This window comes from Corapipo altera, unplaced genomic scaffold (genome assembly GCF_003945725.1).
Source record: "Corapipo altera isolate COAL_440 unplaced genomic scaffold, ASM394572v1 2b, whole genome shotgun sequence".
In the NCBI taxonomy this organism is placed as follows: Eukaryota; Metazoa; Chordata; class Aves; order Passeriformes; family Pipridae; genus Corapipo; species Corapipo altera.
This window is the reverse complement of record NW_020884874.1, coordinates 34,084,738-34,100,763: the sequence shown is the minus strand read 5'-3', so window position 1 is coordinate 34,100,763 and position 16,026 is coordinate 34,084,738. Positions and strand designations below refer to the sequence as shown.

At 38.9% G+C, this 16,026-nt stretch overlaps 1 protein-coding gene across 9 annotated transcripts in view; it reads left to right on the top strand.

Moving 5' to 3' along the window:
• The window catches only part of RPS6KA2 (ribosomal protein S6 kinase A2), a 292,913-nt gene that overhangs the window by 259,057 nt on the left and 17,830 nt on the right, over positions 1 to 16,026 (top strand). For all 9 annotated transcript variants that reach the window (XM_027631560.1, XM_027631571.1, XM_027631596.1 and 6 more), the window contains 2 exons: positions 1,390 to 1,520; positions 3,109 to 3,234. In XM_027631560.1, the coding sequence (XP_027487361.1) occupies positions 1,390 to 1,520; positions 3,109 to 3,234 (257 nt within the window). The remainder of the gene's footprint in view (positions 1 to 1,389; positions 1,521 to 3,108; positions 3,235 to 16,026) is intronic.

Genomic DNA, 16,026 nt, shown 5'->3' with positions numbered 1-16,026 from the left:
AGCCGGAGTCTCAGTTTTGTTTATTTCCAAGCAGATATTTTGGTTTTACCAAACTCTGGCTTCAGATCCACTGTTCATTTGACCAGTAGATTTATACAGGGAGTGTGCACAGTAAAAAATACACATTCACACATGTTTTCAGGGCCTTAGGCAATACTCAGTCTTCCATGCTGTTGCCCTATGCACTAGTGGGTGGTGCTCATGGTGTAGGCGGGTGAGTCAAATATAAGATCCAATGGGGATGTATTTTCTTTGTATAACTGAGTATTTACACACTTACTACAAGAAGGCAGCTTTCTAAAGGAAGTTTAGCTCTGTAACTTTGTCATGGTAAATCACATGTTGCGCTGGAGGAAATGTGAAGGGAAGGGAAGGGAAGCGAAGATAAAAAAACAACTCCCCCCAAAAAAACAAATAAAGGTCAGCAAATTTTAGTACCGTAGGTTTTATAATACCCAGCCAGTTAGCAAGGAATGGTTTCCAAAGTGACTCTTCTTGCTTATGAAAATACCTGGGATAAAACATATACTGGGCAGAAAGATCTCTCTAAAGCTTTTCAGAATTTTAAATGAAGCACAGCTCTTCTCTTCTTGCTTTGTCATGCTGTTTCCTTCACTGTGGAGTGGTGTAGGTACTAGGAACTGCTCTCTGGTTATTTCATTCCAAAGGTAGAATAATTCAGGTTTTTCTGAACTCCAGCCATTCCTCCCCTGGTTTTGCCGTGTCAGGGGAAGGGATGGGAAGAAAATCTCCATGGCGCTTAGTTAAACAATCCTAGTTGTTTTGTTCACCTGAAGACAAGTCAACCAGTGTCTTCCCTGGAGTAGGTCCCAGCTCCTAAAGCTGTTCCCTATAAGAAGATCCCTATAAGGCCACAAACCACCACTACTAGAGTATTGTGCTTTAACACTTCCTTGTGTCTTTTCTACATTCTCCTAATTCACAAACATGCTACTAGCTTTTGTAATGTCTGTAGTCAAGTTGTGCTGCAGAGGACAGATACAGCAGCCTGCAGCTTTCTTCCACTCCCTGGAGAACCTCTACTAAGTCAAAAGATGCCCTGGCTTGAATCTTCTGTCTCTCTCCTAGCCTCACTGCCTTGTACCTTTTCTGTATGTGTGGACTCTTGGCAGTACATTGCATAAGAATGAACATGTACTTTAAAAAAGTCTGTATCCAAGAGGAAAAATCCTTGCAAACAATATTCCTGCATTGTTCAAATCCAGAGGAAAGGAATGGAAAAGGCACACCAAAGCCTTGATATGGAGCTGAATTATATTCACAGGTATCTTCCAGTTTGTCAGGATCTGCTACCGACTGGTGGGGGCAGTGCTATTCCTGCTGTTCCTTCATGCAGCTCATGAGGCCATTTTCTTCCTTCTCCTACAGATTCCCCAGGTGTTCCTCCAAGTGCCAATGCTCATCATCTTTTCAGAGGGTTCAGCTTTGTTGCCTCCAACTTGGTGCAGGAGCCTGCACAGCAAGATGTGCACAAAATCACTGTTCACCCAATTGTGCAGGTACTGATGCTGACATTACACTTCACATCTGATGGGCAGATACATATGTGCATAGTGTATTTAAATGGACTCAACATTATCACTGCTATTTCACAGATATCTAGTGTAGGTAGGAGGTGTTTACATGCAGTGTGTAGGGGGTGGAAAATCAGAATTTTTCCCCAATAGCTTTTATTCATAAGCTCACGTTCCCCACAACCTTTGCAAAGAAAATAAGAACTGCACTTTATCACAACTTAAATGAAAAGTACTTCTGAATACTGAAAATATTATTCCAGTTATGCACACAGGGCAAGTATAATGAAGTGTTGTTTTTTCACTGAATGCATGTCATTCTCAACAGTTTTGTCTTGAATTATATGATGCTGTATTGGCAAAGGGGTTTAATGAACTGCTGCTGTAGGTTCCCACAGACACAAGCTCCTGGGTGTAAGAGGCTACCATACTCCTGTTGCTATTTCACAAAAGGCTGGGTGTACTCACCTAAAGCAGGGTGGCTTGATGGGGGAAAGACCTGCCAGACACTTGGTGCTTTGCTACCATTCCCGTACAACATGCTGTACAGTTGTTGTAATTTAAATGAGAAATAAATTGCTACAAAAGTCTCAATACATCAGACGATAAGTGAATAGGGGAAAAGAACTGTGCTGCTTAAATATGCAGCAAATTTTCTCACTGGGAAAAAGTTCCTCTCCTACCCACAACCAGAGGTGTACATGGCTCAAGGGGAGAGCCCCTGTCTGTGGCTTTCATCCCTATTTTAATAATTTACAGCGGACTATGTTATATTCTTAAAGATGCTATTATGCAACAGTAAGTGAAATGTTAACCAAGCAATTACATACCAGAAATGTTATGCATATTCCTGTGATTTGTTTTGTAAAATTGTATTGAATGTTAACATACGCATGTCTTATAATGTAGCAGGTTCTGTGTGGACTTTGCTAGCAAGGTTACATATTTAGACAGAGTATTATAGGGGATTTTTAGAGCTGCTGGTCATCCAGTCCTGGGATGGAATTTGCAGCAAAGCCTTAGATTTGGGTTTCACCATTTAACCAATCCACCTGCCCAGACATTTTCCAAAGGGCATATGAATTAATAGCTTAAAATCATAACCTCTCACACAAAATCCATAATTAAACATATTCTGGAAAAGACCTCTCATGGTCTGGGGGTATCTCTTTTGAAGACTATGAAGCCACTAGTATCTTATAAGTCTTCTGCCCTCAGTAGTTAGAAATAAGTTTATATTATCAAGATATGTGGGTTTTTCAGGAGATTTGGGCCCACAGTTTCCTTTGAATTTCTAATAGATGTTGATTTTCTGCATTCCACTGCAGTTTTGCCATTACTTCTACATGGACAACTCCATCTTGTAGACTATGAAAAGGTAAAAAGGGAGAAGACACACTTACTTGTTTAAGAAAAGAGCTTCAGAATTTTTTAACTGGACTTAGAAAAAATGCTAAGGACAAGAGATATCTGTGAAGGAGATGAGAGCAAGCACCTCCTTTAAGAGGAGGCTAATCCTTACTTTTACATGCTCATGTTCTGATTACCTTGTTTCTTTTGTCTTTCCCTGTAGCAGTTACATGGGAACAACATTCACTTTACAGATGGATATGAGATCAAGGAAGACATAGGAATTGGCTCCTATTCAGTGTGCAAGAGATGTGTTCATAAAGCTACAGAAACAGAGTTTGCAGTGAAGGTAAGAAAGCCTCTGGTAGATGCCAGATATTGGCTGAGACTGCTCTGCCAGCCTGGGCACCGGTGTAGTCAGTGGATTTTTTGTTGGCTGATTTCTTGTTGGCAGGTGTTGCTTCATTTTTTTTCTCTTTTGTTAGATGATAGGTTTCATGATAAACTTCTATTATTTCTCACACTTCAATCTCATCAAGTAAAATTCTTGGATAGAAAAAACCTTTGCAGTCTTGCATGGTTAATCACTGTTAATCACTTCAGCCATGGTCCTTGCAAACTGATTTTTAACAGCTCCTAAATTACATCACTGTAAATAAACAAAATAACATGTAAAACTATTGCAAAATTGAAATATCATGTATTCTACTTTCTCAAGTTGTTTAGATCTGGCATTTTTTATTGTAATTAGACAGATTTGTCAGTGAAAACCATGATTACCTACAGAAACTCAGATTTCTTTTTGTCTGCTTGACATTCAAAACCAACATGCTATCCAAAGGAGCAAAAGTCAATCTTCTGCAGAGATTTAAAATATTGATTTAGTTGGATGTTAAAGATAAGTCAGAGTTCTAAACATGCTATTTTTCTTTAAGAAAATGTGTAGCAATTAAAACATTCATGTTAGAAAAGTATTTAATGTTTTTGTTCTTATACCAAAACGACACAAGTTTAGATTAAAGGAGGAATTATTATAATGATTTTGAAAAGACAGGGACATTCTGTAGCATCTCTTGGGAACAGGTTGCAGTACATAGAGAAATGTCTGTACCAAACATGCAGTAAATAAGAGGATCTGGCTAATTGCCACTCTACTTTTCTCATTTTAAAATTTTAGAAAAGATATGTAAACTTTACTAATAAATAAGATTGTGTCTGCTATTAAATAAGATGATGAGAGCTTAGGGAAGTGATCCAAACTGCAATTCATGAGATAAATGAATTCCAGGTAGTAAATAGAATAATATTAAACATTTTATTCAGTCTTATTTTCCATTACTGGACTGATGACAATGCGGTAGCCATGAAAATCCATGAAACTTTTGGTGTTTCCCCATGGTGGCCACAAAAATCTGGAAACCTGAAATGACAATCTGTTGATGCCACTGTTCAAATAATGGTTGATTTTTCTAGGCTACACCATAATTAGGAGCATGGACCTACCAGCAGGTCTGTGGGCTTGCATGTGATTGCGCTAATATTTTCATTTCATATTAATGCAAAATTTAGAGTTTTCCAGGGTCCAGGTTATTTGTCAACAGATGGCATTACGTTGTAGTAGGTATAGTAGTATTAATTCTGTATAATTACATTACATCTGTGGTGAACAAAATGTATGCTAAATTAAAGTAATAACTTTACTATTTTATTTATATGAAGTATTGCTGGCAGTTTTATCAGTGTAAATACAGCGAGTGAGAAACCAAAACAGAAGAATCTCAGTACTCAAAGATGTCTGTGCCTGAATCCGAACTGCCTGAACACCAGTGGGTGTTTAGAGAACTTCAGAGGATCCAGAGCAAACTCAATACATGTAGACACTCAAAACTGCAGAGAAGTTCAACACTATAATTTCTAGGTTTATGGTCTTTCCCATTTTTAATAATATTTCCTCTTTTTATTTCTTTCTTCCTCCATTCATGATGATTCTCTTCTTGTCACATCAGTATGTCTTGATTTTGACTGCCAGTGTAGGCAACACGTGCAGCACCTCAGTTTCTGTCACAGTGTGAGTCAAATGTGTAGCAGATTTGGGGTTGGAGACACTTGGTGGGTTCTGTTTGTACTGTCTTTCAAGCACATTTAGTGCTACCTCTTTAATTATTACTCCTACCAATATATTAATTTTACTTTTCTTTCAATGTTATTTTAATTTCATAATAAGATTATATCATTTGTTATCAGGGTAGCTCACTTTCAAAAAAATTGCACAATGCCACCCATTTCCAGTAATTAGATAGTACAGAATTTGCAACTGATATTATCATAATTATATATCAGTCCCTTTTGACATGCATTCTTTAACTGTCTCTATAAAAATCACAGTAATTAGGCTCTTTTGATTTCTGTCAGTAAGTATAATTTTCTCAGTGCTCTCTAGTACATAGCATTCACAGGAAAAAGTATCTGCAGTGATTGTGTGATAGGCAGCAGCCCCACTTGCCTTGCACCACCTCATTAAAAGCTCCTTCTTTCAGATGAACTGACAACACATCAGAGAACATCATCCTGTCTCCCCAGGGGAAGCTGGTGCTAGGAAAAAAGTTAAGGAAATTATGTGGTGGCATCACTGCAGGAAGACACACATCATGTCACTGTGTAAATAAATAATCCTTCCATGGAGACTGCCACTCACCTTGTTTACTATTGCTGTGTGGTGCCATACTGAGGCAACAGAGTACCTAGCCAGAGTAACTTGAGTCAGAGCTACAGTCAGAAAATCCACTCAGGAAAATGAAACTTTTTTTCCTAGGCCAGAAGCAGAATATATTTATTAAACTGCAAAACATTTCAGCCCTTTTCCTTTTGCTGGCCAGCTGCTAGTAATTGGGGGATATCTTGTAGAGATACTTAGATGTCTAGCAGTGCAAAGAAGTTCTTTGCTGGTGTTGTAAAAGCACTTGAACAGATCTGGAATTTCACTTGTTTAAAGAGTTCATTTTGATTAGACACATCACTCACTGAGATGCTTTTGGAATTTCCCCTAGACACCTCTCTGCACCTATAGGCAGCTGTGCTTCCTAGGTAAATCCAATCATTGAACCTGCAGAAGAAGAGAATTTTCTTGCAACGTCTTCTTCCATTCCATCTGTAAAAAATGAAATGCTAATAATAAACTCTAAACCTATTTTAGACATGCCCTTGGGTTCCTAACTGCAGTGTTTCAAAATTCAGACTTACATCTCCACACCATGCATTTCAACACCATGCAACAGAAAACTGTGTAGACAGCCAAATTTCCTGCAAACTGAAACTACCCTGAAACTAGTAGCCACCTACCTGGTCAGTGCAGGTAGATGTTGGTTTGGCAAGTCTGTGTATCATATTCTACTGCTCTGAGGCTTTCTTTCCATCTCATTCCCAAGTGAAAAAGTATAAAGTTATGAAATACAAGTACATATATTGTTCATTCTTCTGAATCACAGAATCACAATATATTCTGAGTTGGATGCTGGTAGAAAGAAGAGATATGGGGAAAAAAAGAGTTTCTCCTTTGATGGACCTCTAATGTGTTTCAGATTCTTCTGCTGTAATATTGATCATTCTGACTGAAAAAGGCCTAATGATTTTTAATAGGAAAGGGAATATTAATAGTTACAAACTTCACATGGGCGTAACTGTAACAGTGAGGTCAGAAGCAAAGCAAAATGAGATAAAACTACTTCAGCTACATCAGTATCTAGAGAAAATAAGTCAATTAAGTAAAAGAATGATGCTAGAGGAGATGAGAGGGGTTTCTGTGGATGGAAGAAAGTTTGCAATGGAAGCCAAAACAGATTAAGAGCTCTCATTTGGAGTTCAGAGTTCTTGGTGAATCAGATTTTTCAAAACCTGCCGGAGATTTGATGCAATTAGCATATTCCAGATGTTTTTCTTTACTTAAAACCATTGCACAGCTTTCAAGCTTGGAGCACTAGTGAAACTTTCAAGCTGAATTTTTAGATGTGCTTCTTACTGATGCCAGATTAAGTAAAGTTGAAAAGGACTTGATTGCCTCTTCCTTTTTCTAAGGATTTATCTATTTAGATTGACTCCTTACCCCCAGGAGGGATTACTGGTGGATAATAGCCAAGTAGAAACTGCTCCTCCTATGGCCTGTTCTACCTCCAACACAGTAAGTGCCCCAGCCCAGATGCTGCAGAGGTGGGTGGTTTAAGTGCCAGATTCAACACCTCGATGTCACCCATCTCCAGGTCACAAGAATATCTAACTGATTAAGTCTTGTGGATTTTTAGTCCCTCCATGCTGTTAGAACCAGGGCGAACAACTAGGTAAAAGCAAACACAGGGTATGCATTTTTCTCTCCTTTGAAGAAGAAAAACATAGATATAGTCCCTACTGACAAGTCCAGTTTTGCAGATGCCAACATTACAGTGGAATTTGGATCTCAAAATAGATGTGAATTTCATGACTTTTTCCTATCTCTGTAATGTACTAACCAGCTGTTAGGCTCCAAATGTTCCAGAGTTGTGAGCAAAGCCAAAGTTTGTAGTCAGTGTCTGCCACTGGGGTACAAGTCAGTGTATGCTAGAGTCCTAGTAAGTCCTACAGTTTATATATAATTCTGGTATTTACCAAGCACTGAAAGCACATCTATCTAGCATGTTTTGTATAGGCAGACTGGAGAGATGGTGCATTTTAATTAGCTACAAAAATTCAATACTGGTGGAGAAGTGATGTTAAAATGCTACCAATAAATAGAAATCAGTACCTTATGAGAGCTGTTTTTAGTAGACCTGTGCAATCAAACTTGTTGTATACCTCTATTTATTTGCTAATAACAGTGAGTGACATAGTCAGCAAAACTCATATAAATTCCAGAGTTGTTTCATAATTTCTTTGAACTTTATTTTCCTCTTCCATTGGTGCTTCACAGTTATGGTTTGGTTGTTTCTAGGTGGTTAGCCTAAGTAGATAAAATTGCATGCTAACGTGAAGACAGGAACTTACACAGTAGTATTTAGTGGTTCTACAACATTTTTGCCTTATCAAATTATCTATGAAGAGCATATCTTTTGCCTCTGAACATCATATCAATGATTCTGAAAGATACTTTCCAATATTTTTTGAGAAAATATCTCTGACTGCAGTCTCTCCAAAAGGTTTGATTCCTATTTGCTTTTATTTCCTGAATGATATGTAATGAAGCTGTTCAGTGTACTCAATAATTCATAGGATGGAAATAGAAATATTTGAATACCAGCATCAGACAAGGATTTCATAAATACATTCCTAGTGTAGTTAAAGTTTCATTAATAAAATTAAAAATCAAAGCCTATAGATTTCTCTCTTACTAACATTCTTGCATATAAGTAAGTGAGTTTTTCCTCTAGTACCTACTAAACCCTGTGGGACTATGTGCATTTTTGGAATTCATGGTTTAAAACAGAATATAAACAAATTAGAGGAAATATATAGCAGAAAATATGCAAGAATTACAAGGCAAGGTCTATCTAGAGAGCTACAAATATGTATGACATAAGACAGACAATAGTCTGGTGAGACATAATCAAAATCTATAAATATCTCTAAGGTGATATAAATGATAGATGACAACCATTTGGCTGCTAAAGACAAGACAGAATGTCTTGAAGCTAAAAAAGGGAATTTCAGAAAAGAAAAAAAGTCTGATTGTGAGAGCAGTTGGTAAAACAGACTCTTCAAGGACATGACTGAGATGTCCTCCCCCTCACAGGCAAAGAAGTTCGGTTTGTCATATTAGTGGAAATGTAACCTTACAAATGCAGGGTCAGAGGTACAAGACCCCTTCTTACCTTGATAAACTACTGAGAACACCTAGCATGTTCTACCAAAGATTTGGTTTATAAAGCTGAGCATCAGGAAATACTGTGGTCCAGACACTTCAGTAAAAAATGTTTTTGACTGTCTGAAGCATACTCAAGTTTCTTGGCACTGTGGCACTAGATTCTGTAGGCTATAGGGTGCCATGTGGGAAATACAGGCTTTTGAGGAAATTTAAGCACAAATCTGTGATATTCTTTGAACATCTATAGAGTAGGCTGTCTTCTAGAGTGCTCTGCAAAGAAACCAGCATTAATAGCCCTAGTAAGGGCTAGTTATCATACTGAGTGATTACAAACAGCATAGAGGGTGACCTCTAGATACAATGGAAAAAGAGAATGATACACAGTAAAATGGATGAAGTAGCAAAGGAGTAATGGATAAAGTTGTCTAGGAGGATCTTATGTCTGATCTGTGAGAGTATTTTTGAAGGCTTTCTTGGTTTCCCCATTTCAAACAACTTTATCAAAGGGCTTGACTTCCACACTGGACCAGGGCCACTCTGTACAATTTCACTCACCACAGTAGGAGGTAACATAGCATACTTTATATGGCGTCCTCATTTTTTAAGATTTGGGTGTACTGAAATACCTGCAGAACTTCAATATCACTTTTCTACTGTTTTGATTTGAGTGTGTTCAGGTAGGAGTTGCACTTGATGATCCTGATGAGTCCCTTCCAACTCTGCATATTCTGTGATTTCTGCCAGACACTCTCCCTGTAGAAATAAGTCAGTTCTTCAACGAGGCACTGCTCAAATACGCAGAGCCTAACAGAAAGGATAGGCCAGTACAGAGTGCTGGGCTCTGCTTGAAAGACTTGGGAGAAGGCAGGGCAGAGAGGCAGGGGTGGCCCGAGCACTTCTCCGACTAGCCAGCTTGTTTCTAGCAGCGAGAACCGTTGCTGGTTTTTGGGGTTAATGGGATCAAACCACTGATTAAGTCTTAACAAAATAATCAGAAAGGGCAGATAGAAATACAGAAGTATGTGCAGGCCATGTCTTAGTCTCAGCTTCAAAGCAAATCTTAGATGTGCAGTGGTTGTACATCCCCTCTGGTGTAAGGATTCTTGCAGCCTCCTTCCCATTTGGTCACAAAGCTCACAGTGTCTCTCTCCATGGCATGGCTGAACCTTTGAAAAATGTGAAAATGTGGTGTTTCTTTCTGCTAAGTAGATCTTTTCTGAGACCTAGGATCAGGCAGCAGTTTCTCTACAGCTTAATAATATCATGTTTCTCTTAGCTAGCTTGCTTGCCAAATACCTAAAGTATTTTGGACAAAATTTGGTCCTTCATGGCTCTGTTTCTCTTTTCGGGCCACTCAAACGATGTTTCTTGTATTTATCTTCCATATTGATATAATAAATTTCCCCTTTTATAAGTTCTGAATATGATACTCTTGTTTCCAAAGCTTTTTGTAAAAGAAGATGGGAGTAGCACTGCAGTTATTTTACAGGCTGAAAACTCATCAGTGTGATCCAAGGATGTGTGCTGAGCAGAGCAGACTAAAACACAGTGTAGAGCCTTTCCCACCAAGCTATTCTGCCTCCAGAACTGCAGACTTCTCCCAAAAATGAGCTTTTCTGTTTCACAGGTGCTATTGGAATAAATTTGTTATTGTTTCTGCAGTGCTTGGAAAATGTGTACTACCATATTTAATTAATTGCCAGGTACTACAGTACCAGCTGACGGCTTAGGAGTGCCAAGTCAGCAAACAGTGGCAGCAAGTGGGCACGGTCTGTGTGCAGAAATGTTTAGTGTCTCACCTGTATGGCTTGATCTGATGGGTAGTCCTTATTTCAGAAAATTATTGCTAATTAGGCTTGTTTCTTTTAATTTTACTATTTTTGAAAGATTTAAGCATGGATAGAGGGAATGAATTTCTGGAGCTAATCAAAACTAATGGCAGAGCAAATAGTCCCTCAGAAACTATCAGACTTGGAAAAGTTCTCCTTGGAGACATCTTAAATGTAAAATTATACCATGTCCTTTTAAATAATATTAGCCTTTCAGCAGTGATTTTCATCCACATCCAGCTTGAGTAATTTGACATCAAAAAAGGAATCAAATTAAAACAGATGCTTGGCATGAATATGGCTTATTTTTAGAAGGAAATATTACTGAAATGGAAACCTGTACATTATCCAGCAGCACAGAGCTGCAAAACTCTGTTTCTGTGACACTTGCATTGGAATTAATATTGTAGGCGAAACTGTCAGGTTAAAATCTCTGCGTACTGTCACACCTCCTTACTTCAGAAGAGATGCAAATCCCGCCTACAGTCAGTTCCACTAGTGGTGCCCTGAATTTTCAAATACATCATAGCGTACACATAATGTGAAAAGGGATACAAAATTAATTCCCCCTTTGCTCATCCCTCTGTTCCCAGAAAAGAAAAGGATTTTTACAGGGAGTATCACATCACACTATGTAATGAATCTGTTCCTAAAGGTGATTAACCCATGCTCACACTCCAAACAGACTATAGAAATACCTTTGAAGTATGTAATAGAAAATAAAACAGCTTTAAAAAGTATATGAAACTCTCTTCCTTCTCCATGCTTTTTTTCACAAAGCTGTTAAAAGCCAGATGCTGGTCAAAAGGAGCTTTACATCATCCTGCTTCCTAAACACACTGGTAGCCTCAGTTGTGGTCATTCAATGTATTGCAAGGACCAGGTGTCTGCCCTGACCTTCTACTGGACTTCTTGTTGCTGCAGATGGAGCAGCAGATTGGGACTATGCCAGTAGCTCAGCTGCCCCGCTTCACACCCCTGTGTCTCAGTTTCAGCTCCCAGGAAAGGTCACTGGGGGCAGATGAAGACAAGGCAAACACTGATCCCATTTGGACTGGGGACAAAAAAGAGCTGTGCCTTATGCCTCTGCAGCATGATCCACTAAAACTCCTCAGTCAAAGCCCCACAACCTACCCTGCACCTGTGCTGTAGGTTGTACCTTTAATGCTTCCCAATATTGGTGGATTTTTTTGTGGAATAAGTCTACTAAAATAAAATGGAGAATTTTTGCTGCAGTCCGTGGTAGTGGCAAACACCATGGTGTTAAGGGTTAAACCACCATGCCAGTACTAGATACGTTCAGCTTCCTGAAGAAGGGAGATACCTACCATCACCCATTTCAATTGATGTGATTTAGACAGAGCTTTTGAGTCCTGTTTCACTGAAGGGGAATAAAACAAGTCAGAGCCAAGCAAATGTTTTAATGCAGTCTTGTTTGTTCATTAAAGATACAAAAAGTCCTTTCTTCCCAGCACAGAAAGACTCAACAACAGACAGCATTTTCCTTGCTGCTAGCTCCGGCTTCGCCTGACAGGTGCCCCGTCCTTTCTCCTCAGGCCCATATCACTGCTCTGCCCATCAGTGCATCTCATGTTTCTTTTCTGTATTCTTTCTCACTCTCTTGCTTTTCTCTCACCTTCTCTTTTAGATTGTTCATTTTCCAGACAGCAAAGGCAGTTAAACTGTCTCCTCCTACCTCTTGCCTTTTTCCAGTCTCACAATTGTAGTGATGGAGAACTCTGCGTGAGAAACACAGCCATTCTCCATTCTCCTGCACAGTCACTCAGGTTGATTTCAGTGTTTGAAAAGGCAATTTATACTAACATGACTGGCTCTGTGAAAGCGGATTAGGGAGTGCTCACAGATACCATTTCTTTGGCAGGGCTGTAAAGGCTGTAAGTCCCAGTTGGTGGGTGGTATCAAACAACTGAGAACTCGTAACATCTTCTAATGGCATAACTAGGTCCAGAAGAAGAACTTTATCTACATGGTTGGAAGCATGCAAATACCTCCACAAAACTGCAACAAGCAAATATAAATATATACTGTCTATATAGTTGGTGTGCCAATTTCAACAAGACTTTACCATCATAGAATTTTATTGATATTCTCTTTTATATTTATCAGTCCACTCTGGTAAGGCCAAAGTCATTGAAAACCTGTTAGTAAGGGAGAATTGGGTGATTTTCTCCATGCAGAAGACTTGCAGAAGGACTTCTAAAAACTCGCCAGATGCATTAATTAGGATTTTGGAAATATTATCTCCTGATAATTTCTTTTTTGATACAGAAAGACTTCATTATTATCCTTTAAAGGAACTCGACTCATTTTAAAATATCATTTAATTCTTAGCCTAAATCCCACTGAAGAAAATGCACCTTTTTCTTTCAGTTAGTCACACAAAGGGTGTGATAGTCAAAGAACAAACAAGTCTCCTATTAGAAAAAAGGACACTATTGATTGCACTGCATCCCTTTTACTCTGGAATTGTTTCATACACTGTGACGCAAATGAGTTTCCAGGCAATCCCTAGGTGTCCAATACATAGAGAAAAGTCTGTTTACTTTATGTCTCAGTTTCTTTCTTTTCTGAAGGACAATAGAAGACCCTTTGGCCTCATAGCTCTTCTTTGCCAAAGTACAATTCATGGCTAGACTTCACAGACAAAGATTTGGGAAAAAGTACAATAGAGCTCGTATTATTTATACATTATGATGGCTTTCTGAGCTGGTCTTCACCACACATCTATAGAGAGAAATAGAAAAGTAGCATCATCACATATTACTCAGAATCCCAGGACTAGTAGTTGAGAAGATCTTCCCTTAATTTTGTAACAGAGGGTGTATATGTATACATTTTAGTTAAGTTCAAATCAGAATTAATTTCCTATATAAAAGACATCATTCCTTGCACAGGAAGAGCTGCAGGAGGTTCATGGGTTGTCACAAGAGAGGAACAGAGAAGAGTCTGTCTTCATGCAAAACACAGTGTCTCAGAGGAAACAGGGACCAGGGTGTCAAACACTCTTTTTTATCACAAGAAATATTTAGAAGTTGCCTAGTTTTGCTCAGCTTTTAATCAGGGTTTAAGAGTGTTATTTCCTATCTAAAATTCAGACAGACATAATTTAGCTTGCCATCATCCAACAATAGAGCTTGAAAGCTACTAGATAGCCAAAAAATTGATTGATTAATAGTAATGTGAATTCTGAACAAGAGCAGACAATTTCACAAGCTGTGGTAATTTGTGGTCTCATGTAGGATGATGAGACTACAGCAAACCTGTACCCAAACCTGTAATATTAAATACGGGGTTTTTTTCTTTCTAGCATTGCATTTTCCAGTATATAGGCAGGAAATAATCCAGAACCTTTGGTCCTCATTAGAGCAGAGTACCTAACAACAGGCTGGGCTTGGCAAGGCAGTCTGAGAGCACGTCAGAGATGTGGTATTGAAATGACTTTGAGGACCATACCTAACTGCTATGTTGGTTGGATGTGAAGTGCCACATACATTGTTGTCTGGTCTACACAATCTGCAATTTAGTGGACAAAGCTAGAACCTCTCCATATGCAGAGGTGGACTGACAGTAGAGATGATCTGTAAAAATTACAGATAATTAAATTCCAAAGCAGGAGCAGAAACAATAAACAGTACCACAGAAAAGGAAAGCTAAGTGCCAGGTACAGATGTCTGCTGTGGTAGTGGTTCGCTGCCGATCAAAGCCCATGTCCCCACCCTGGGAGAGCCCAGGGGGGCACCAGAGCTCGCCACAGCAGGGAAGTGGTGGAGTCAGCATCCCTGGAGGTATTTAAAAGATGTGTAGATGTGGCACTTGTGGACATGGTTTAGCGGTGGACTTGGCAATGCTAGCTTAATGGTTGGACTTGATCTTAGAGATCTTTTCCGGCTTAATTCCAGCTTGATTCTGTGGCTTTCTGAAAAAGAAGACCAGAGAATCAGGTGTCACAGTGGAGCTATGGGGCATATTTAAGGAACTTCTGTGGCCACTGCAACATCCAAAAAAAGGAACTGTGCATATTGCAGCCAGTCTGAAATGCTGAGAGATTTCTGCTAAAGCTGAGAGACTTCCTCTGCTGCTTTATCAGTCATGGGCCAAATGTACGTCACAGGCACACTGAAAAGAGGCACTATCAGGGTGACAGTCTCTTGCTCTAGAGGAAAAAAATGATTCTGGTCTGTCTAACCAGACTGCCCAGGGACTGAAAGGAATTTGGCAGGTCCTTTCACAGCTCTGACAATGATTTGTGGTGCAATTCGGGGCAGCTTGTCCATCTAACCACTGTATCACAGCTTGCACACACATTAAAGAAAAAAGTGTGCGTATTTAGGGCCTGTCTTGCAATTTGTATTTATATAGCATATTGTGAATTAGAAGCATTACATGTCATCTACTGCTGTTGCTTCTAGGTCAGTAGCAGACTGCTTTAGGTTATGTTGGTTTTAGTTTTGTGTCAATAGCTGAGGTTATTTTTGGTTTGAATCTTTTTTTAGGCCGTATATATGCATTTATAGTCCTGCATTATTAATAGTTGCTTAAAATTTTCCACAGCTCTGGATATTTCCTTTCACAGGAAACTACAACAGAAAAGGGATGTGGAATATATTGCTTGCTACAGTAGCATAGTGACAGTAGTACTTACCACAGCAGTGGTAATACTTACCACGATAGATTCTTCTGGTTTGTACAAGGCAGGCACATGCAAACAGGGGCACATGTGAGTAACTCCATTAACCTGACAAAAGCTATTAGTTTAGCCGAGAAAGCGGCCCTGAGGATCTTTTTGTATGTTAGAGTTATTGGTTGAGTGGGACAGATTCAGTCACTGTGGTTGTACTTATGAGGAGTCAGTTGATCAGGGTTCCATTGGCTTCTTGGTAATATCTCAAACCGCGAGAACAACAGTATTCTAAGGAGAAGTTGATAGCAGAATTCTTTTCCATTCACCTGTTTTTTAAGTTTTCCTTTATTTATTCAAATGCAGACGACAGCCATCTTCCTGCATCAGCTTCCTGTTGCACCTTCATTTGTCACACTTCTATTAATTCAGAGTCAAATCACTGACATGGCTTCACATGCATGCCTCAGCCATGGACAACTACTGACCATCATTATCACTGCACATACATGTCAGTCATGATGACTGTGAAACCTCTGATTTACTCAGTTATGCATTTTTATGGCTGATGCATAAAATTCTAGACATGTACTTAAATGTGTATCACCATAATTAAGAAATAAAAAATGCATGCATTTTATAAAAAAAGCAGACAGGCTCATTAGCAAAAGAGGTTTTTAAAAAGTTGTTTCCCTGATAACACCATCATTTGTAATCTGTGCTCTGTGCCTAGTTATTGGAGAGAACTAACCACATTTAAGGTTGGAAGCCTTGAAATCCAAGACAGTAATGAATTTATGATATTCTGAAAATGGCACCCATTCTATTATGGTACACCTGTTATTC